Source organism: Eretmochelys imbricata, chromosome 3, assembly GCF_965152235.1.
Source record: "Eretmochelys imbricata isolate rEreImb1 chromosome 3, rEreImb1.hap1, whole genome shotgun sequence".
Taxonomy (NCBI): Eukaryota; Metazoa; Chordata; order Testudines; family Cheloniidae; genus Eretmochelys; species Eretmochelys imbricata.
Window position 1 is genome coordinate 99,194,929 of NC_135574.1, and position 21,153 is coordinate 99,216,081.

General features: G+C 45.2%; 1 protein-coding gene across 1 annotated transcript in view; it reads left to right on the forward strand.

The window, feature by feature from the left end:
- Window positions 1-21,153, forward strand: part of L3MBTL3 (L3MBTL histone methyl-lysine binding protein 3) — a 137,569-nt gene that overhangs the window by 11,408 nt on the left and 105,008 nt on the right. The window contains exons 2-4 of the mRNA XM_077811739.1: window positions 9,392-9,503; window positions 19,768-19,927; window positions 20,990-21,128. Coding sequence (XP_077667865.1) covers window positions 9,392-9,503; window positions 19,768-19,927; window positions 20,990-21,128 — 411 coding nt within the window. The remainder of the gene's footprint in view (window positions 1-9,391; window positions 9,504-19,767; window positions 19,928-20,989; window positions 21,129-21,153) is intronic.

Here is a 21,153-nt window from a genome sequence, read left to right on the forward strand (position 1 = left end):
CAAGTGTTATTTATGGACAAAACTTTCTCAACATATGAGATCGAACAGGCTATTAAAAATATGAATTCCAGCAATGCCCCTTGGATGGATGACTTTCCAGTAGATTTTTACAAAACATTTTGTTATCAGCTGTCTGCTATTCTTTCAAAGGTTTTCATTGAAACAGACTCCTGTCTTTTAGTACCAGGCATTCAGTAGGCCCTTTCAATATCTAATGGGGCAGTTGAGGGTCCAATTTAAATATGTTGGGGACTAGGTTCTGAAGAAAGCTGGTAATATCCTTCTCTTTTAGACCCTAAGCAATGCCAATAGATGAAGGTTCCTTCAAAGTCTTTTTTTGTAGTCATCCTGTTTTTCTTCCAGTTTGGTTTTAATTTTAAAGAGACAGTTGCTTTAAATGCACTAGCTTCAATGGCAGTCTTTTTTAGCTCATTTTCTAAGTGAGCCATTTGGGATTTCACATCATATAGAGAGGTCACCAATATCATTTGAGATTGAGTCCAGTTGGCTTGTGAATATTTCTTTCAGTGCTGCAGTATCCTGGGCTAGGTTCTGCTGTGGCCTTCGGGTCTCCCCTTTCATCTGCTTAGGTGATTCAGGCTTAGGGCTTTTGTTGCCTCTCATTTTTTCATTGGAATCTATATTCAGCAGTTTGAAGTTTATCCAGGGGATTAATTTAAATTTCTATGACAGAACCTTATTGCCAGTTTGCTAGGAAAGTTATTATTAGAGGCGAATTTGATATGTGGGGAATGAGGAGATTCCAGACTTGGCAGTTATTTTCCTCCTGGGTACCATGTGACCCCCATCGTCTCTTCTCGAAGTTTAACAGTCCCATTTTTTAATCTCTCCTCATATGGAGGCTGATCCGACCCCTAATAATTTTTGTTGCCTTTTTTTTTTTACCTTTTCCAATTCTAATATATGTATTTTTTTTTTAGATGCCGCAACCAGAATTGCATGCAGTATTCAAGGTGCTGGCATATCATGGATTTATATAATGGCATTATAATATTTACTGCCTTATTATCTATCCCTTTCCTAATGGTGCCTAATATTCTGTTACCTTTTTTGACTGCTGCCTTACATTGAGTGGAAGTTTTCAGAGAGCTAGCCACAATTTCTTTCTTAAGTGGTAACAGCTAATGTAGACCCCATCATTTTGTATGTAAAATTGAGATTATTTTTTCCAATGTGCATTACTTTGCACTTATCAGCATTGTATTTCATCTGCCATTTTCTTGCTCAGTCACCCAATTTAGTGAGAGATCCCTTTGTAACTGTCCGCAGTCAGCTTTGGACTTAACTTTTGTGAGTAATTTTGCCACCTCACTGTTCACTCCCTTTTTCAGCTAATTTATGAATATGTTGACTAGCATAGGTCCCACTATAGATCCTTGGGGGACACTGCTATTTACCTTTCTCTGTTGTGAAAACTAACTAACTATTTCTATTCTTTGTTTCCAGTCTTTTAACCAGTTACTGATCCATGAGAGGACCTTCCTTCTTATCCCATGACTGCTTAGTTTTCTTTCAAGCGTTTGGTGAGGGACATCATCAAAGGTTTTTTTGAAAGTCCAAGTACACGGTATTGACTGGATCAACCATGTCCACGTTCTTGTTGACACCCTCCAAGATTTCTAATAGATTGGTGAGGCATGACTTCCCTTTACGGAAGCCGTGTTCATTCTTCCCGAACATATTGGGTATCTATGTGTCTGATAATTCTGTTATTTACTATAGTTTCAACTAATTTGTCTGGTATTGAAGTTAGGCTTATAGGCCAGAGAAGTGCCCCCCCACCCCACTTTTTTTTTTTTTTTGGTCCCATGAAATTAGACACAAGTTTTACAGAGAGATAAAATTTAGAAAATCACAATTTCTCTTTTGTCCCATGCATTGTCTGCAAAATGTTAAAAGCATGCCATGATAGATTAGAACTTTTGTGGTCAGTTACTAAGGCAGGGATCATGCTGCTGCTGCAGGAGCAGCACACGCTGCGCTTGGAATCTTGACAGCAGATAGTCTCTTTGGAATGAGGGAAAGAGCGAGCTGGGTCAGGCTCCTTCCCAGCTGAAAACTTCCGTCCCTCGACCCTGCACAGGGCCCTGGTGGTCTATCCCCACAACATGCGGGCAGTACATGGAAAAGGAGCTTCGTGTACTTCCTCAGGGAGAGGGGAGAGAGAGAAAGCCAGAATGGTCTCCCCTCAGCCATCCTTCAGCCCCAGCATGTGGCCTGTTCTCTCCCCACTCAGGATAACAATCTTTTCCTGCCAGCTAATGTAGTTAGTCCTTTAGCTCAAGCTGTGCTCCATTACCAGAGGTTCAGGATTCAAACCTGTACATAATAGAATTTGTTTTTACAATTTCCCTTTAAAAAACAGGAAATAAACTCTCTATATTAAAATAATTGTATTTTGTTGCAAAGCAAGCACTCAAAAGTTAGGAGAATGCCAGAATTTCGGTTGCTGTGACCCAGGCCAGTCGGGTACAGCAGAGTAGTAGAAGGCAGATATAGTGGCCATTGGATAAGCAGTTTTCTGTTCCCTGACTGACCAGAGCAGGGGCTGCTCCAGGCTAGAGTGGACACATGACTCCAATTAGCCTGCAAAGAGTCAGTTGAAGCTGTTAGGCTAATGTGAATACCTGACTCTAATTAAGGCCCCTCTGATACTATAGAAGGGTTCACACCAGTCAGGCCAAGGAGATCCAGGGAGCCAGAGGAGAGGAAATGCGGTTGAAGGCCTAGGTAATGAAGACACCCTTAAGCCACTGGGAAGAGAGCCTTAAGGTAAAGGTGAAGAAGGTGTTAAGAGAGAAGCAGGGGAGCTGTGGGGAAGTGGCCCAGGGAAATGTAGCAATTCTGGCAGTGAAGGGTCAGTTGCCAACAGCTGCTGCCATTAGGGTCCCAGGGCCGGAACTCGGAGTAGAGGGCGGGCCCGGGTTCCCCCCAACCGGCCACTACAGAAACACCTCCTGAGAGGGGAAGACAGGCCTCTGTCAGGACAGGAGGCTAAACTGTTCTGGAATAAGCCCGTAGGGACAACAGAGACTGTGGGAGTTCTCTCACCAACCTCCTTGCTGGCTTATGATGAAAAGGGCTCAGTAAACTGTACCTGGCCCTAGAGAGAGAAGGGCTACGTGGAGGGTCACAGTGAACCTCTGAAGGTAGTATAAACCGCCTGGAAACACAGGACTCACAGGGACAAGGTCGGAGCTCTGCCACGCCTGTGAAATCTTAATTTAGCCCATTTATGTATATGCATTATGATACAGTCGTTAATTACATGATCACATAGTAGTTTTTCCATGGGACCCTAGTCTCATTCAGTGCACTGAATGGATAGTTCTTTGGGGCTGAATCAGAGTTGTTTACTGAAGGGAGCTATTTCCCTGTCTCATTTGCTTTAGATGGTGGAAGGTTTGTAAGGAACAAGGCGGGGAACCGCAGGAAGAAAAAGAATGGTCTTCTGGTTAAGGCAGGTGAATGCCACACAGGAAAGTATAGTCCTACCTGTTCCTACCACAGCCTTCCTATGTGATGCTGAGTGAGGGTTCTGAACGTTAGACATGTAGGACCTGGTGGGCAGAAATCTTGAGCTCTAACAATTGTAACTGAAGTCAGTGGGAGCTGTGGCTGCACAACACCTCTGGCACTATAGGATTGTGCTCTGGAAGAAAGAGCAAGGGGTTGAGAGTCAGGAGGCCTGAAGTTCTAGTCCTGGCTGTGCCACTGACACAGTGTGTAGCCTCATGCAAATCTTTGTCCCAAGTTTCCCCGTCTGTAAAATGGGGATAATAATGCTGTCTGATCTCACAGTGGAGATAAATTCATTAATGTATATGGACCCCTCAAATACCAGGGAGAAGATTGAAAAGACTGAAGAAATGTGAATAGTTGAGATAAGGCTTGGATGGGAGTGAGCTGGCTGAGGGACAACCCAGGCATGATGACAGGGGGTTGGGGGACTGAGATGGAGGAGATAATATCAGTCCCTTTGATTGAAGGAGTGCATCTGCCATTGGTGAGCAGGGCTTGCAATTTAGGGCTGATTCTGGACCCATAGCTGCTCTTGAACAATGATATTAGAGGTAAACCAGTCAGCTTGTTACCACATGTGTCTGTTTAGGCAGGTGCAACCTTTCCCTTTAGGATGTGGACCTTGTCACGGTTATCCATGTCTTTGTTACCTCAAGGTTAGATTACTGCACATGGGGCCACACCTTACAGGCATTTGGAGAATGAAATTGCAGCTTGCTTATTGAGACATATTGGACTATATGTTACCAATGCTCTGGATTGTGCCACTGGTTGCCTGTTGGTTTCTGGGATGTCAGCAGGGGCACTTGAATTGGATCCCCCTCATCATAAAAGAAAGGACAACTGGCAAAGAGTAGTCTGTGAAGGCTCTGGGATTCTGGAATTTGCATCCCTCCCGCCCAATTGGACAAAATAGCTCAGATTTGGGAATCTTCTGGGCACATTGGAAAAGACACCTGTTTGGTCGGAGTTTTGGAGATGGCTGAGGATATGCTTCCCAAAACAATGAAGGGGTATAAATAAATATTTTTGTAGGTGTCTGGATGGTTGCATTCCTGCCTAAAAGATTGTTTTAATGCATTATCCTGTAATACTAATCGTTAGAGCATCTGAAGCCTTTGTATAGGCATTTTTTTTATTATTATTTAAATAAAAAATACATTTTCATTGCAGGCTTTGGATAGTAGGCAGTAAATAAGGCAAGGACCATTAACTGGAGGATGAGTATAAAAATATCAAACTGCTGCCTCATTTTCTGAGAGGTTTCAGAGTAACAGCCGTGTTAGTCTGTATTCGTGCTTTGTGTGTATATGATAAGATCTTCTACACCTGCACATCCACCAATGTGATGTATGCCATCATGTGCCAGCAATGCCCCTCTGCCATGTACATTGGTCAAACTGGACAGTCTCTACGTAAAAGAGTAAATGGACACAAATCAGATGTCAAGAATTATAACATTCATAAACCAGTCGGAGAACACTTCAATCTCTCTGGTCATGCGATTACAGACATGAAAGTCACTATTTTACAACAAAAAAACTTCAAATCCAGACTCCAGCGAGAAACTGCTGAATTGGAATTCATTTGCAAATTGAATCCAATTAACTTAGGCTTGAATAGAGACTGGGAGTGGCTTAGTCATTATGCAAGGTAGCCTATTTCCTCTTGTTAAACCCTGGATTTGTGCTGGAAATGGCCCACCTTGATTATCATACACAGTGTAAGGAGAGTGGTCACTTTGGATAAGCTATTACCAGCAGGAGAGTGAGTTTGTGTGTGTATGTGGGGGGGCGGAGGGGGGGGGTGAGAGAACCTGGATTTGTGCTGGAAATGGCCCAACTTGATTATCATACACATTGTAAGGAGAGTGATCACTTTAGATAAGCTATTAGCAGCAGGAGAGTGGGGTGGGAGGAGGTATTTTTTCATGCTTTCTGTGTATATAATAGGATCTTCTACACTTTCCACAGTATGCATCCAATGAAGTGAGCTGTAGCTCACGAAAGCTTATGCTCAAATAAATTGGTTAGTCTCTAAGGTGCCACAAGTACTCCTTTTCATTTTCTGAGCACTGTCAGTCCTGTGCACTGAATGAGGGAGGGGTCCTGTGGCAAAAGTAGTATGTGATCATGTAATTAAAGACTGCATCATAATTAAGGCTATGTTTTAGTGTCAGGTATTTTTAGTAAAAGTCATGGACAGGTCACGGGCAGTAATCAGAAAGCACCGTTGGTGCTGGTGGGAGAGCGTGGGGTGGCGGCCTGCAGCCTGGGACCTGTGCTGGGGGGGCAGCGCCTGACCCAGGACCCATGCTGGTGCTGGAATGGGGGAGGGTTGATGGGGCTGGCAGGCTCCCTACCCGGCTCCAACCGGTGTGTCCCTGCAGCTCCTTGGGGAGGGGCGGCCAGGGGGACTCCACGTGCTGCTCCCGCCACAAGCGCCAGCTCTGCAGCTCCCATCGTCCGCTAACTGCAGCTAATGGAAGGGGTGGGGGTGGTGCATGTGGAGCCCCCTGGCCACTCTGCCTAGGAGCTGCAGGGACATGCTGGTGGGAGCAGGGGAGCCCCCTCTTCCCAGGTAAGAACCGCCCTTCACCCCAACCCACTGCCTGAGCCCCCTCCCACACACCCAAACTGCTCAGCTCGGGCAGCCGCTGAGCCAGCACCAGCCGCTGCAGAAGTCACAGAGGTCACAGAAAGTCAGTGACAGATACGCAGTCTTAATCATAATGCATCCATACAGACAGGCAGAAAGAAGGATGTATGAACAAATTCTTGCATTTCCTAACTTTTACAGCCTAAATAACATTCTTTCAAATAATTTTGGGTATAACATTTTTCTATAATATAGTGGGACCTAAGGTGTTTGTGGGTTGTGCCATCATACAAAAGAGGAGAGTTGCTGGAATATGCTTCAAACTGGGGCACCACTCCTGTAAACATTTAAACACATGCTTAACCTTGAGCACGTGAGTAGTCCCATTCATTTGCTTTAAGCATGAGCCCTAGTGCTCTCAGGCCAGAAGTCCTTTGCATTCTAGGTGTAGTCTCTCCTGACATGTTGCCAGCATAGCTCTCATTTACTTTAACTTTAGTTACCTCTTGTGTAGGAGGAGCAATATATACTGTGGATTCTGACCTCACTAACATCTGTGTTAGACCAGTTTCATTCCATTGTCATTGGTTGAGTTAGTCCTCGATTACATTGATGTCAGGCCAGAATATTTGGTCCATTACTCCCACATGTATTTTCAGTGGTATTGTATCAATTATATATATTACTATAACCTCATTATCCTAACCTTGCCCAGTAGATGGTACTGTTGGCTCTATTTTGTGATTTCTTTTTGAAGTTGAACATTTGTTGCTTGAAAGTCGCTGTACCTTTTTATTTTTTCTGTTTAATGTATTTTAACTATAGGTTTTCCCCCTTTTTCTCTCTCTGCTCTTAAGTAACTTCTGCAGCCAGTGGAGAACAATAGTAACCCCTTTATTAATTTGATCTTCACTGGTACTAGTAAGATGTAGCAATCTTTAGGCAGACTGGTCAGTGGGCTAATGGTGAATGTCCTTAGAAGTGTAGAAGACATATTTAAAATACTCTAATATGTAATCCATTGATTGGGCAGATTGCCTCTGATTCATGTTCTGCATCAGGGTCTTAATCCAAGATAGATTCAGATGAATTTTTTTAAATAGATACCTTTTAAAATTAATTTTCTTGCCATTTGGTGGGCTTTGATAATAGTGTTTTCATATTTAACATTGGTTCCATTAATAGATTACACCATTTTATGATTTTTTGATCATGTTAAATGGTAGCCAGTTTTACATGTAATTCCTGCAAATGTGAGTTTGGAATTTCTCCAAATGCAATTTTTTGATTACATACCTTTTCTGGAAACAATAAATATGCTCATATTCTACAGTTATGAGGACTGTAGAAGGACCTATCAGTCAGACAGACAAACAGCTCAAAAGCTTTTACAGTGTTTCATCAGTCTTTATTTAGACCCTCATTCAGCAAAGCACTTAAATGTGTTCTTAAGTTTTTTTCCTGGGTTGGGGCATTAAAGTGTTCTTGAAAGTTGTTGATTTGACAGCCATGAGAGCCAAAGTCTTGATTTATCTGCAGAAAAGGGATAGCATGTGCAGTGATGGTGAAAACTTTCTCACAACCCTTTCACTTTACCTTAGCTCTGACCTGAAGGAACCTCCTCTAGGGGTGAGACAGTAATTCGGGTTCCATCCCCATTTAGTTCTGGTCTCCTTTGTTGAAACTGCCAACTAGTGTTAACTGTGGTGTTATTTATGTTGTGTACCTGTCCACTGGTCTGGTACTACCAGTTTGGTTCAGATAGGTCACTAACGAGCTCTTAAATGTTAGCAACTTTTGGACGTTGCTGCTTTGGCTTGCTCCTAATTAGTGACCTGTCATATTTTATTCATGGTTGTTTAACCCTGTGAAAACTTTGAAAGTGATTTTTTTTAATCAAAACGTTAATTTTTGCACTGCATATGTTGTTGAAGGCTTGCTTATAATTGTTGGACTGTTGACATTTTTTTCTCTGTCGAGCATTAGATCTTTCTTTTTGTGATGGGGGCTAGGGTAAAAAATCTGTATACAGAATTACATGGACTTTGCAAACAGATGTGAGTAAAACAAAGTAAGTTAAATTTAGGTCTACTAATCTTGATGGTGTCCCCTTTTAAATGTGGAAAAACCCCATTTAGACTCCCTTGATGTGGTGCCCCATACAAGGAGCTGAATATTCCCTTCTGGAGTCTCCTGAGGCACAAAAATACACTAAAGAATGTGAGGGGTAGATCAGGCCAGGGTGGCAAGGATGGGTGGGTGGATAGGTGGAAGTATCCTCCACCTCCCACTCCTTCAGCCAAAGGAGTGCTGCAGTGGGTGTGCCTCTTCTCCATGCGAGGGAGCTTTGTGAGGGGATTCTGAGGCATAGTTCGTCCTGGAGATCCCTCTGGGACACAGTACCAGCACGCATAAGGTGTGATTGAGCTCTAGGTGACTTGCATCCTTTCAGCTAAAATAGATCATGAACAAAATTCTGCCCTTAGTTACACCTGTGCAACCCATTGGATGTACTGACTTATTTATTAACTGGAAAGCTGAACATTAGTCTCATCTGCTAGCATGGCAGTTGATAAAGCATTTGGAGGATGCTTTCTTACTGGAGGCGGGATGGACATAAATCACAGTGATTTAGTATAAGCACAGTATGTGGGATATTGCTAAGCCTTGTTCCTGGCTGATGGTTATATTACATATAGTAGGTAATTAGACAGTTCATAAACTGCTTTGAGATGTTTGCTTACATGCAATTTGCATTGGAGAAACAATCAGCTTTGGGTTGGTGCTGAAATTACAATATTCTGTGAAATACTTGTATTTTCTCGATCACTTTCAGGCCTTTGACAAAAATGCTTCATGGTAGAGCACTGGTTTACTGCCAGTGAAGGGAGAGCTAAAAAAGCAGAATAAGTTAATTTACCTTGAGATTTTTGCTATTGATTTTTTTTTTTTGTTTAGGATACATACTATTCTGTATGTATTTGTAAATGGTGTGTGTGAGAGTATATACATAGAGAAAAATGCTTAAATTAACTTTTATAGAACACCATGTGCATTGTGTTTTAGAGACATAATAAATACACTTTTCCTGTTGCTAGGGGATTAGCAGTATCACTGAGCACTCAGATAATACGATGAAGGGCACCATTATAAGAAACTAAAAGGATGGAAGAATAATCCTTAAGGGAGTGTCAGTCAATTTTTTTTTTTTTTTTTCAGAATTTCACCCCATTTTTCTTTGTTTTTTCAGTTCAGAGTGAATGAATTTGGTGCCCTGGAAGTCATCACAGATGAAACAGAGATGGAAAATGTTAAAAAGGCCACTGCTACCACAACCTGGATGGTGCCAACTGCTCAAGAAGGTCAGAAAGAAGCTGTTTAATTTTTGTATGCTATAGTTGTTTTTTTTTTAATGTAATGGTGTTCCATAAAAGGTTGCCAAAGGCTTTAAACTGCTTAGTTGCTTTTCCTCTAACAACTTCTGTACACATCTCATGAAAAAAGCTGAGGGGATGTTATTAATTACTTGAGTGTGAATGGGTGTCAAAGTGTCTTTTAAATTAGAAAGAAGCACAAAACTTCACATTTCTATTAAACATCTGGAAGCAGTAATTTTAGAGAACTTCAGCTGTATCCTTCTAATAGACATTTTTATCTAAGTTTAGAACTAAAAAATATTTTCATGTGATCTAGCCTGTTATTATTTTAATTAAAAGGTGCCCTAATTGCTTACTCTATTTGAATACATCAACATTCTACACTTTGTTGTTCTTGCTGAAGTTAGTTCTAAAAAGAAAAGAAGGATTTTACCTATTGTCTTTAGTTAACTTCAGCTCAAAATAGTGTAAACTGCAAAACAATTGTTACAGGATATTGTTTATTAGTTGCTCAAACAACTTAACTGATGGAAGATTAGATCTGCAATATCTTTGTTACTGCTAACTCTACCACAGTGAACTATTGTGAGTGCTTGCAAAAATTTTCTGAGTAATAACATTCAAGGGTTTACATGGGCATTTAACTGCCTGGGCAAGGGGTTTAGACCGGATATTCTGTGGAAATTAAAATATTGGCAAAAGGAAAATACACATTTTCATCCATAGAAAGATGTATCACATAGTCACTGATGCTCAGTACTATTTTTGTACACATTGAACATAGGATCAATAAGGTAGCACTGAAAAGAATATCACAGCTACTTGCATGGTTTCTTGCACCCATCATTCTTTTGCCCTTGCAGACGGTACATTTTACCAGATTCTTTTTCCTTTTTAAATTAAATACATAATTATTTTTAGCATTTGTGGAAAATGCCAGATTAACAGAATGCAACTGTTAGTCGCTAGCTATCCACCAAACAGCACAAGCAATAGTGCTGCAAACTTTGGCCTGCTAATATGTCTTCCCATTGACGAAGACAGACCCTTTCTAGGGGCGAAAATCTAGTTGTTCTTCAAGTGATTGCGCATGTCCATTCCAATTCAGTGTGCCACATGTGCAGCAGCCGGAAGCTTTTTCCCCGAACAGTACCCATCGGGTCGGTTTAGGTGCCCCCTATAGTCGTGCCTCCATGGCATCAAATATAGGCCCCTGCTGATCTGCTGCCACTTCAGTTCTTTTTTACTGCCTGTGATGGTTAGCCGGAATGCTCGTTCTCTCTTGCTTCAGCAAGCGTCTCTTTCTTAGCAGTCTTCAGACTTGTCCTGTAAATAGTTAGACAGTAGTTAGTGTACAGATCTATAAGATATCGTTTGGGGGTACCCCTTGCCTCTTCTCATCCCCCACCCCCCCCCGGTACTGGGGCATGCCTCGGTCCCTGGGGTTTAAACCCTGTGTAGCATGTGGCAAACCTATGCCCAGGAGTGACCCCCCACGCTTCCTGCCTAAAGTGCCTGCGGGATAAAGTCCGAAAAGGAACATTTCAAAATCTGCTGGGGATTTTTTCCCAGAACCCAAAAGGAGAGGGATCAGTGACCGAAGAGTCTCCTTATGGAGGCTGCCCTCCATCCCCACTCAGACCCAGGGTCAACCAAGCTGATGCCGAGCAGCTCGGCATCAGTTTGTAGTGCCCCGTTGTCGTCGCAAGAGGTTTTGGCACCGAGGAAGGACTCCGATAGAAACCCTTGGCGCCGACAGAGTTCCCTGCATAGGGGCTCTGTGCAGATCAGTGGGTGGCACCGTTACCAGTCTCTGGTACCCCACAAAAAGAAGAGACCTGACAGAGGGCATTCACCCATGCCCAGGCCAGTACTGAAGGAGGCTGGCGCAGTGAGACCCTCCTTGGGCCACATAAGTGAGGCACCGCCTAGTTGGGCTCTCTTGATGCCTGCTCCACTGACGGACCAGTCGAATCTGGGCCCCTGAGACTCCAGGAAGGTCTTGAGCAAGCCATGCCGGAGACTTTTGAGGTGGCCAGAGAGCTCGTTGCCTTCACAGCATTGCCTTCTCCACTTAGGTGAGACAGAGCACTGAGCTTTGCTTCAGCGACACCTGTGAGATCTTCAGTGCCATTCATGGTACCGTGCCGATCACCATCCCCTCAGCACCGGTCCCTTCTGCTAGTGGACAGGTAGAAGAGCTGCATCGGTCCTCAAGTTCCCGGCACTGCTCCCTAGCATCGGTGGGCACTGCTCTCCCGTGGTCCTCCTTCAGCGAGTCCTCTGAGTCAGAGTTGGAGTCCTGCAGGTCTAAGTGAAGCCAACACTGATCGCGTAGACACTTGACGTCAGAGAAGGAAATGCAGTAATTCCTCCAGGTACTGTGGCCTGGGCAATGGCAGGCTCCGACCCAGTGGCCTTTCTGGACCCCCTGTTTATTCCAGGAGGTCTACGTCAGTGGCTTCGGTATCTCGCGCGCCTCTCGAACCTCCCTTGGTGCAGGACCAGCTGCCCCACGCTGCATCGGTTGCCACGCTGGAAGACCCGGCACAATGTAACCCCCTCGGTGCTGAGGGCAGAGAGCAAGACCCGGTCCTAGCTAGGGCCTCGTTCTCATTCTCACCAGACGAGGCGGTGGTGGGAACTTCTATGGCCCCCGCACTGGAGGACAATAGCATACTCCAGCAGTTACTGAGCAGAGTGGCCCAGAACCTGGGGATCCAGGTTCAGGAGGTCGCCGAGACATCAGATCCTATGGTGGATATCCTAGCCCTCTCTGGTCCCCCTTGGATTGCTCTGCCACTCATAAAGACTATTCAAGAGACCACCAAGATTCTGTGGCAGACCCCCACCTCCTTACCACTGATGGCGAAGAAGACCAAACGGAAGCATTTCATTCCCTTTAAGGGGTTTGAACATTTTTACACCCACCCTCTGCCGGACTCACTAGCTGTAGGGCCGGCAAATAAGCGGGAGCGCCAGGGACACCAGACCCATCCACCCAAAAAAGGGAGGCAAAGGAGCTGGACCTCTTTGGGAGGAAAATTTATTCCACCGAAGGTCTCCAGCTCCGAATCTCAAATCACCAAGCGGTCCTAAGTAGATATAATGTTAACTCCTGAGGGGCTATGGCAAAATTTATAGAGTTTCTGCCAGAAGACTCTAGGGCAGAAATCTCCTCATTGGTAGAGGAGGGCAAGCTGGTGGCCAGGGTGTTGGTCCTGGGGGTGGCCATGAGGGGGACTCCTGGTTACAGGCATCAGGTTTCCCGTATGAGGTCCAACAGACCATCCAGGACCTCCCATTTGAGGGCTTGACCCTCTTCTCAGAGAAGACAGACTCGAGGCTTCATAGCCCCAAGGATTCAAGAGCCAGCCTCAAGGATTCAAGAGCCACCCTCAAGTCCCTTGGCCTGCGCACTTTGGCTACACAGCGGAGACACTTTAAGCCGCGATCCCTGCCTCGATTCTATCACCCGCAGAACACGCAGGACTTTTCTAGGAGGCATAGCAAAAATAATAGAAGGAGGCCACCTCATTTGTCGGCTCTGGGCAGGCAAAACAGTCCTCAGGCGAAAAGCAGAACTTTTAAAGGTGCGCCCGAGGGCAACACACCAGTCAAACTCTGGATTAATCCATCCCTACCTTCTTGTGCTGACTGTCCCATTTCTACCCTGAGTGCGCCCAAATTACATCAGATAGCTGGGTGCTCCGCACGATAGAAAGGGGATACTCGTTCCCTCCCTTCCACCCCGCTTCCCTGTCCCTCTTCAGGGACCCCCTTACAACAACTTCTCATGCAGGAGATGCACACGTGCCTAAATGTGGGGGTGGTGGAAAAGGTCCCTCAGGAGCTGAAGGGCAGGGGTTTTTATTTGCAGTGTTTCCTAATACTGAAAAGCCAAAGATGGCCTCAGACCCATCCTGTACCTCAACAAGTTCATAAAGAAGTTGAAGTTCTATATGGTCTCTCTGGCCTCCATTATCCCTTCCCTGGATCCGAGAGACTGGAATGCTGCCCTCAACTTGAAGGATGTTTATTTTCATATTTCAGTAACACTGTACCATAGAAGGTACCTCAGGTTCATGGTGAATCACAATCCCTATCAGTTCACAGTCCTTCCGTTCGGCCTGTCAGCTGCACCTCGAGTGTTTACCAAGCGCATGACAGTCGTAGCTGCATTCTTATGCAAGCGCCAGGTGCAGGTGTTCCCATACCTCGACGACTGGCTGATCAAAGGTTGCTTCAAGGCGCAAGTGGAGGTGCATGTGATCGTTATAAGAGCAACTTTAGAAGATCTGGGCCTTTTATTGAATGTACAGAAGTCAACCCCATCCCTGTTCAGCGGATAGAGTTCATAGGGGCTGTTTTGGACTCAACATAGGCAAGGTACCTCTCAGAGTCACGTTTCCAGACCCTGTGCGACATCATACTAGGTCTCAGCAGTTCCCTACCACCACAGCAAGGAATTGCCTAAAGCAACTTGGCCACATGGCCCCTTGTACCTTTGTAGTACAGTATGCCAGATTGAGACTTCGGTCTCTTCAAGCATGGCTAGCCTCGTTGTATCAACCAGTTCGGGATGGTCTAGACAAGATTGTCACTCTCCTCTGGCTGGTTCTCGAGTCTCTCCTATGGTGGCTTGACCCACAGGTGGTGTCTGCTGGTGTTCCCTTTTCCTCAGCCATGCTGGTGTTCCCAGGCCTCAGCCATCCCTTTCGCTGGTGACGGACGCGTCAGCGAGGGGTTGGGGAGCACACCTGCGACCTCAGGACTCTGGGCCTCTGGTCCCAGGTGGAGCTCTTACTTCATATCAGCGTCAGAGAGCTGAGGGCAGTCCGTTTGGCATGCCAGACGTTCCAAGTTCACTTGGAGAGGAGATAGATATCTGTCATGACAGACCATACAACAGCGATGTTTTATATAAACAGACGGGGGGAGCACGCTCCTCTCCCCTGTGCTAGTAAGCCCTCAAACTGTGGAACTTTTGAATAGCTCACTCAATACACCTGGAGGCGTCTTATTTCCCCAGAGTTCAGAACGAGTTGGCAGACTATCTCAGCAGGTCCTTTCACAGCCACAAATGGTCCATCCACCCGTATGTCGTGAATACCATCTTCCAACGGTGGGGATTTCCCCTGATTAGACTTGTTGGCCATGCGACACAACAGGAAGTGTCTACAGTTCTGCTCCTTCCTGAATCACAGCCCAGGCTCCATCACGGACATGTTCCTCCTTCCCTGGAGGGAACACCACCTGTATGCGTTCCCACCTATACCTCTCGTTCACAAGGTACTGCTCAAGGTTCGAAGGGACGAAGCTGCGATGATATTGATAGTTCCAGCCCGGTCCCGTTGGCACTGGTACACGTCTCTCCTGGAAATGTCCGGGGAAAACCCAGTCACCTTACCGCTTCTCCCAGACTTGATAACTCAGGATCACGGCCACCTCCACCACCCAAACGTCTAACTTCTTCACCTCATGGCGTGGAAGCTCCATGCCTAAACCCAGTGGTGCTGGCTTGTTCGGGTCCAGTCAGGGAAGTCCTCCTTGGCAGTAGGAAACTGTCCACTAGTGCTACCTACCTAGCCAAATGGAAAAGATTCACAATTTGGTCTTTGCAATGTCTCCTGTCTCCAACACTCTCGCCAATACCCATGATATTGGACTACCTCCTCCACTTAAAGCGGCAAGGACTTTCTATGTCCTCAGTAAAGGTCCACTTGGCTGCCATTACTGCTTTCCATCCAGGTGTGGAGGGCCAGTTGGTCTTTACCAACCCAGTAGTTGGTCGTTTTCTTAAAGGTCTCGACAGACTATATCCTCATGTGCAACGGCTGATCCTGGCCTAGGACCTTAACCTGGTCCTTTCCAGGCTAATGGGGCCACCCTTTGAACCGCTTGCAATATGTTCTCTGCTTTACCTCTTATATTAAGTGGCATTCCTGGTAGCAATAACTTCTGCTAGGAGGGTGTCTGAGCTCAATGCTCTAACATCTGAACCTCCTTGCACTGTGTTTTGCAAGGACAAGGTTCAGCTTAGACCGCATCTGGCCTTTCTCCCTAAAGTTGTCTCCCAGTTTCATATTAATCAGGATATCTTTCTTCCAGTTTTCTAGCAGAAGCCACATGGAAGCAGCAGGGAGCAAAAACTTCATTCGTTGGATGTTCGCCAGGCGTTAGCCTTCTATATCGAACGGACAAATCCATTTCAAAAGTCTATTTACCTATTCAGCACAGTAGCAGACAGAATGAAAGGGCTTCCTGTCTCCTCCCAAAGATTCTCGGCATAGATTACTTCTTGTATCTGGGCATGTTACAATCTGGTGAAAATACCTGCCCCTCCACTCCAGCGCACTCTACGAGGGCACAGGCATAGTCAGCGGCCTTCCTGGCCCAGGTTCCGACCCAGGAAATTTGCAGAGCTGCGACGTGGTCCTCAAACCACACCTTTACCTTGCATGACACCATTACCCAGTAGGCTAGAGATGACGCAGCCTTTGGCAGAACAGTGCTACAATCAGCGAACCTTTGAGCTCTGACCCTGGCTCCAAATTTAGGCTTGGTAATCACCTACTTGGAATTCACTTGAGCAATCACTCAAAGAAGAAAAGATGCTTACCTACCTCTTGTAACTGTTGTTTTTCGAGATGTGTTGCTCATGTCCATTCCGATACCTGCCCGCCTCCCCTCTGTCGGAGCAAATCGTCAAGAAGGAACTGAGGTGGCAGCAGGTAGGCAGGGTCCTGTATTCGGTGCCTTGGAGGCATGACTCCAGGGGGTGCCTGCCCTGGCCCAATGGGTACTACTGGGGGAAAACCTTCTGGCCGCTGTGCACCTGGCGCACATGCATCTAATTGGAATGGGTATGAGCAATACAGCTCAAATAACAACAGTTATGAGAGGTAGGTAACTATTTTTTCAGCCTGTTTAGTCCTTGACCTCTCTCCTGAGACTGCCAACTACTATTATTGCTATTAGCCCTTTTAACTGGTGCGATTTTGTTTGATAGATATCTCTTCAGTGTCTATAAGGAACTGAACTGAGAGCACCTGTTCATGTTCCATAAGTAAGGCTACATTTTAGTCACAGGTATTTTTAGTCAAAGTCATGGACAGGTCACGGGCAGTAAACAAAAATTCACAGCCCATGACCTGTCCATGGCATTTACTATATACCCCTATCTAAAACTTGTGCCTTGGAGGGCACAGCTGCTCTGGAGGTGGGCGGCGACCTGGTGCTGGGGGGAAGGTGGGCGGTGGCACATGGCCCGGGACCCCCCACTGGTACTGGGGCGGCAGCGGCACATGGCCTGGGACCAGTGTCCCCTCTAATTTTTAACAGGCCATGTGCGCAAAAAAAGTCTTCTGTGCTGCCACCGAAGCACAAAAAAAAAAAGCCAAAGCCCGAGTGCGTGTGGTGTTTCGCCATGTGCGCAGGGTTTAACATCTGTGTGCACGCACGCAGCTTAGAGGGAACAGTGGCTGGGACTCCCTGCTGGTGGGGGCGGGGGGAGGCAGGTGGCCCGGGACCCCTGCTGGTGTGGACGGGAGGATTGGCAGGGCTGGCAGGCTCCCTACCTGGCTCCACATGTCCCTGCAGCTCCTAGTGGGAGGGAAGACCGGAGGCTCCGTGCACTGCCCCTGTCATGTGCTGCGGCTCTGCAGCTCCCATTAGCTGGGAGCCGCGGCCAATGGGATCTGCAAGGATGGTGCCTGTGGGCAGGGGCAGCATGCAGAGCCTCTTGGCCCCTCCACCTAAGAGCTGCAGGGACATGCCATCCACTTCCGGGGAGGCCCCCCCGCCCTGCAGCCCAACCCCCTGTCCCAGCCCTAAGACCCTCCCACATCCAAACTGCCCCAGCAGCAGCTGCCTGATCTGCTAGGGAAGCCCCAGAGCCAGCTGCACCAGCCACTGCAGAAGGTCATGGAGGTCATGGAAAGTCACGGAATCCGTGACTTCCGTAACAGACACGGAGCCTTAAGCATAAGCCATGAAGCAACTGGTAACAATTTTCAGTTAGTATTGACTTGTGGAAAGTTCGTATCTGTGATGTGGAGGTGAGAGACTTGTTATCATAGTATAAGCACTATGCCATATGTTGTGGAGTAGATTCTGTCCCCTCTCATAGCTGTGTGATTACAGTTTTGTAATATCAAATGTACACCATCGTGCCCTGCAATATGGTTAACCTAAAACAAATTCTTGCTAGTCAAATCAAATATGTTCAATGCTTTGTATTGTATTAAGCATACATTTGTGATGAGGATGTACGTCTTACGTTGTACCAGATTAGTTAGTTGCAGTATAAAGATATGCTTACCTCCAGTGCACATCTAGACCTGCATGACTGGGGGAAGAGATAGTGTATGACGTCACTTAACCACTGAGAACATTGAGCTGTGTAATGCAGCACACCATCCCATTAGTGATGAAGAGCTATCTAGATCTAGGTTTCAGAGTAACAGCCGTGTTAGTCTGTATTCGCAAAAAGAAAAGGAGTACTTGTGGCACCTTAGAGACTAACCAATTTATTTGAGCATAAGCTCAATAGCTATTACCAGCAGGAGAGTGGGGTGGGAGGAGATATTTTTTCATGCTTTGTGTGTATATAATAAGATCTTCTAAACTTTCCACAGTATGCATCCGATGAAGTGAGCTGTAGCTCACGAAAGCTTATGCTCAAATAAATTGGTTAGTCTCTAAGGTGCCACAAGTACTCCATATCTAGATCCAGGGGTTCATTTGACTGCCCTTTAAAGGAGCGTTCAGTGTTCAAGCAGAAGGAATTGTTTTGCCTTTTGACTTGGAATTTGTCTTTTAAAAGAAGTAAATGGGTTACAAAAAAGTCATATTTAGTTTCCATCAGATAGGTTTCTATTATTAAGTAGTTCCCCTCAGTTCTTTTTGAAGCTTCATCTTACCCATAAGTGTAGGCTGCCATGTCCACTACAAGCCTAGACATTTGGTGCCTAGGCTTATAGACGTCTGAATACCTGAATCTAATGTTGGGAAATTTAGTTGTCCTAATCCAGAGTGATAAGAGGGAAAATGTGTATTTTTTTTTCCTCTGGTAGACTACAGGAGTAGTTACGTACAATCTTTTGGAGAAAAAGGTTGTAATAGAAGAATACCTCGTAGCCTAGGATTTTAGTTACAGAACAGTGTGTGTTTGTTAAAAGAAAACTTCTCCAAATTTCCTTTTCATAGTTGGCAGCAGTCTCACTAGGCCAGGACTGAGGCATGCTGGCAGGGGGGCAAGGAAAAGTCTGCACAGCTGCTGCCTGGGCTGTACCTGATCAGTGGATAAAGGACCTCAGTCTTCAGTGCATCTAATGCAACATCTTTCAGCAGCACTAAATTCACAATGAAAAAGATCAGCTAAATGATGGCTTGTGTCATTATGTTAATGTTCTCTTATGAGGGGGGTTTCCCCTACCTAGGTTGTGAAAGGCCAATTATGTAGCCTAGGTGCACTTGGTGAGTGGGCCAAGCCTAATTAGAAATAAAGCACAGCTGGAAGAGCCCATTTTGGGAGCAAAGACATGGAGGAGAGGAGGTGAGAAGTGCCTGAGAGGGAGAAAGGGAAAAAGACCAGATAGGCTTTTCCAAAGATGAGCTGGAAGCCTGACTCAGAGGGAGCCCTAACAAGCTGTATCCTGAGTAAGGGGAGGAGTATGCCAGCCCCTGGATTGGGAGATTGATCAAACTAGGGAGCAGCAACAGAGGTACTCTTGCGCTGAGGTGACTGCCCCCAGAGCCCAGCAGGCTGAAGGTTTCGTATGTATACATTTTTATTGGACGTTGATAAAGGTGTCTGTGGCCCAAAAAGTGGCTGGACTCTGTACAGTGGTCCGGCCGGAGGGCCGGGACACCCCTATGGCCACAGTAGGCCAAAAGGGGGGGGGGGCGGTGCAACTGAGGCATAAGTTGCTGCAGCCAGTGAGGAATGGGTGTGTTGTGGCGGCAACTTTGACACACCTCTCCATTCCATTGATAACAGAAATATAAGGTTAATGGGCATTTATCTTTTGTTGCATGCTAAAACCTGTGTTACTTTTGAAAGCCAGCCCTTTGGAGTGAGGAACAGTAACCCATCATGGATGATAGCCATTGGTTCTACAGCTAATGGTAGTGGCATAAGTAGAACCTTCCCTTTGCTTGGCAAGGTCTGTTCTGTGGTTAGAAATTTCTTACTTTTTGTACTGTAGCTTGGAGAAATTACTCTTTTTTTCCTTTCACTGTGCAGCCTTTTCAGAAAAGACTGGGATTCCCCTGAAGTTGAAGGAAGCTACGAAAGTGGATGGGCTTATTTTCTGTGAAAACTGTTATCACGATGGTACCACAGAAGAGTTTGTTCCTGAAGGGAAATTTTGCAGCCAGAAATGTGCACATCACATCAAAAACAAGTAGGTGCTATTATAAAACAATACACTCAAGTAATATGACATGTATGCAGCATGATGAGAGAGAATATTGGGATAAAACAGTAGTGGGGTCATGTGGGGTGAGAATGAGGCAACCTAATCTCTGAATTTTCTGATTTTTAATTCTCAATTATTCATATCTACTTATAATTTTGTCCCAAACATTTATAGAATACGAGAGCTTGAGTCTTGTGTAATGCAAGTGTTGAAGACTTTCTTAGTTGCACAGAAAATATTGTCTTTTACCGTTGAACACAAACAGTGAAGAACTCATCTCTGGTCTGCATAAGTCAGTGTCAGACTCGCACAATGTTTCATAATCACTAGAATTAGGATGCTCAGCGATTAGATGGTTGGTGTGGTTAGTTAATTATTTAAATGCAAAAGCTACATTACATATGACAAACTCCAACCTGTGACAGTTTCTCTATTCTTTCCATTTCAGAGGTGCACTGGTGCAGCTCATCACATCACAAATGAAGATTTCTGATTACATGCTCATTGTGAATTGTACATTTCACTAGGGCAATTTGACATGAATGTTCTAAAGCATTTTTCGTCATTTTTAAGTAATTGCTTCAAAGCTGTCTGTTTTTTGGTTGCTTGACTGACAATTTATGCCGTTACATATCAGCTTATTCCAAATGGATTTGTCAGTCATAATAATTACTAGTTCTTTCCTTTCTTTAAACTGCCCTGCAGTCTTAAGCATTTCAAAAGAATTGCTTCTTTATGAGTTTTGATGCCAGGCGGGAAAGACAAATTGTTTTAAACATGCAGAATCTGTTCAGTATAGGGTGACAGCTTTCCTTTTGCAATTACCGGTGTATGTCTTCTGTGTTAACTTTTGACAACTGTCATTTTCAGTAGTAGCTCTAAGAATATATTTTGAATGATACCCAGGGACCTACAAGCACTTGGATTTTCTTATCATTCCCTATCATTCAGGGTAGTTGCCTTTTCCTAATTCTTCCACTTAAGTTCATGGAAGCAAGAATTGAATAGTTGTAGGTTCTTATGTCACCATGTTTTTTCTCATGACAGAGAACTGAAGGAGGATAAAGATAGTGTGGAATGCAGTGAGGAAGATGATTCTAAAGGGAGTCGGAAAAGAAAAACGAAATTACCTCTGAAAGAAGAGTGCAAAGAAGATGGAGAAGACAAGAAAGAGAAGGATGAAACTGTTAGTATGCTTCATAAACCCAATC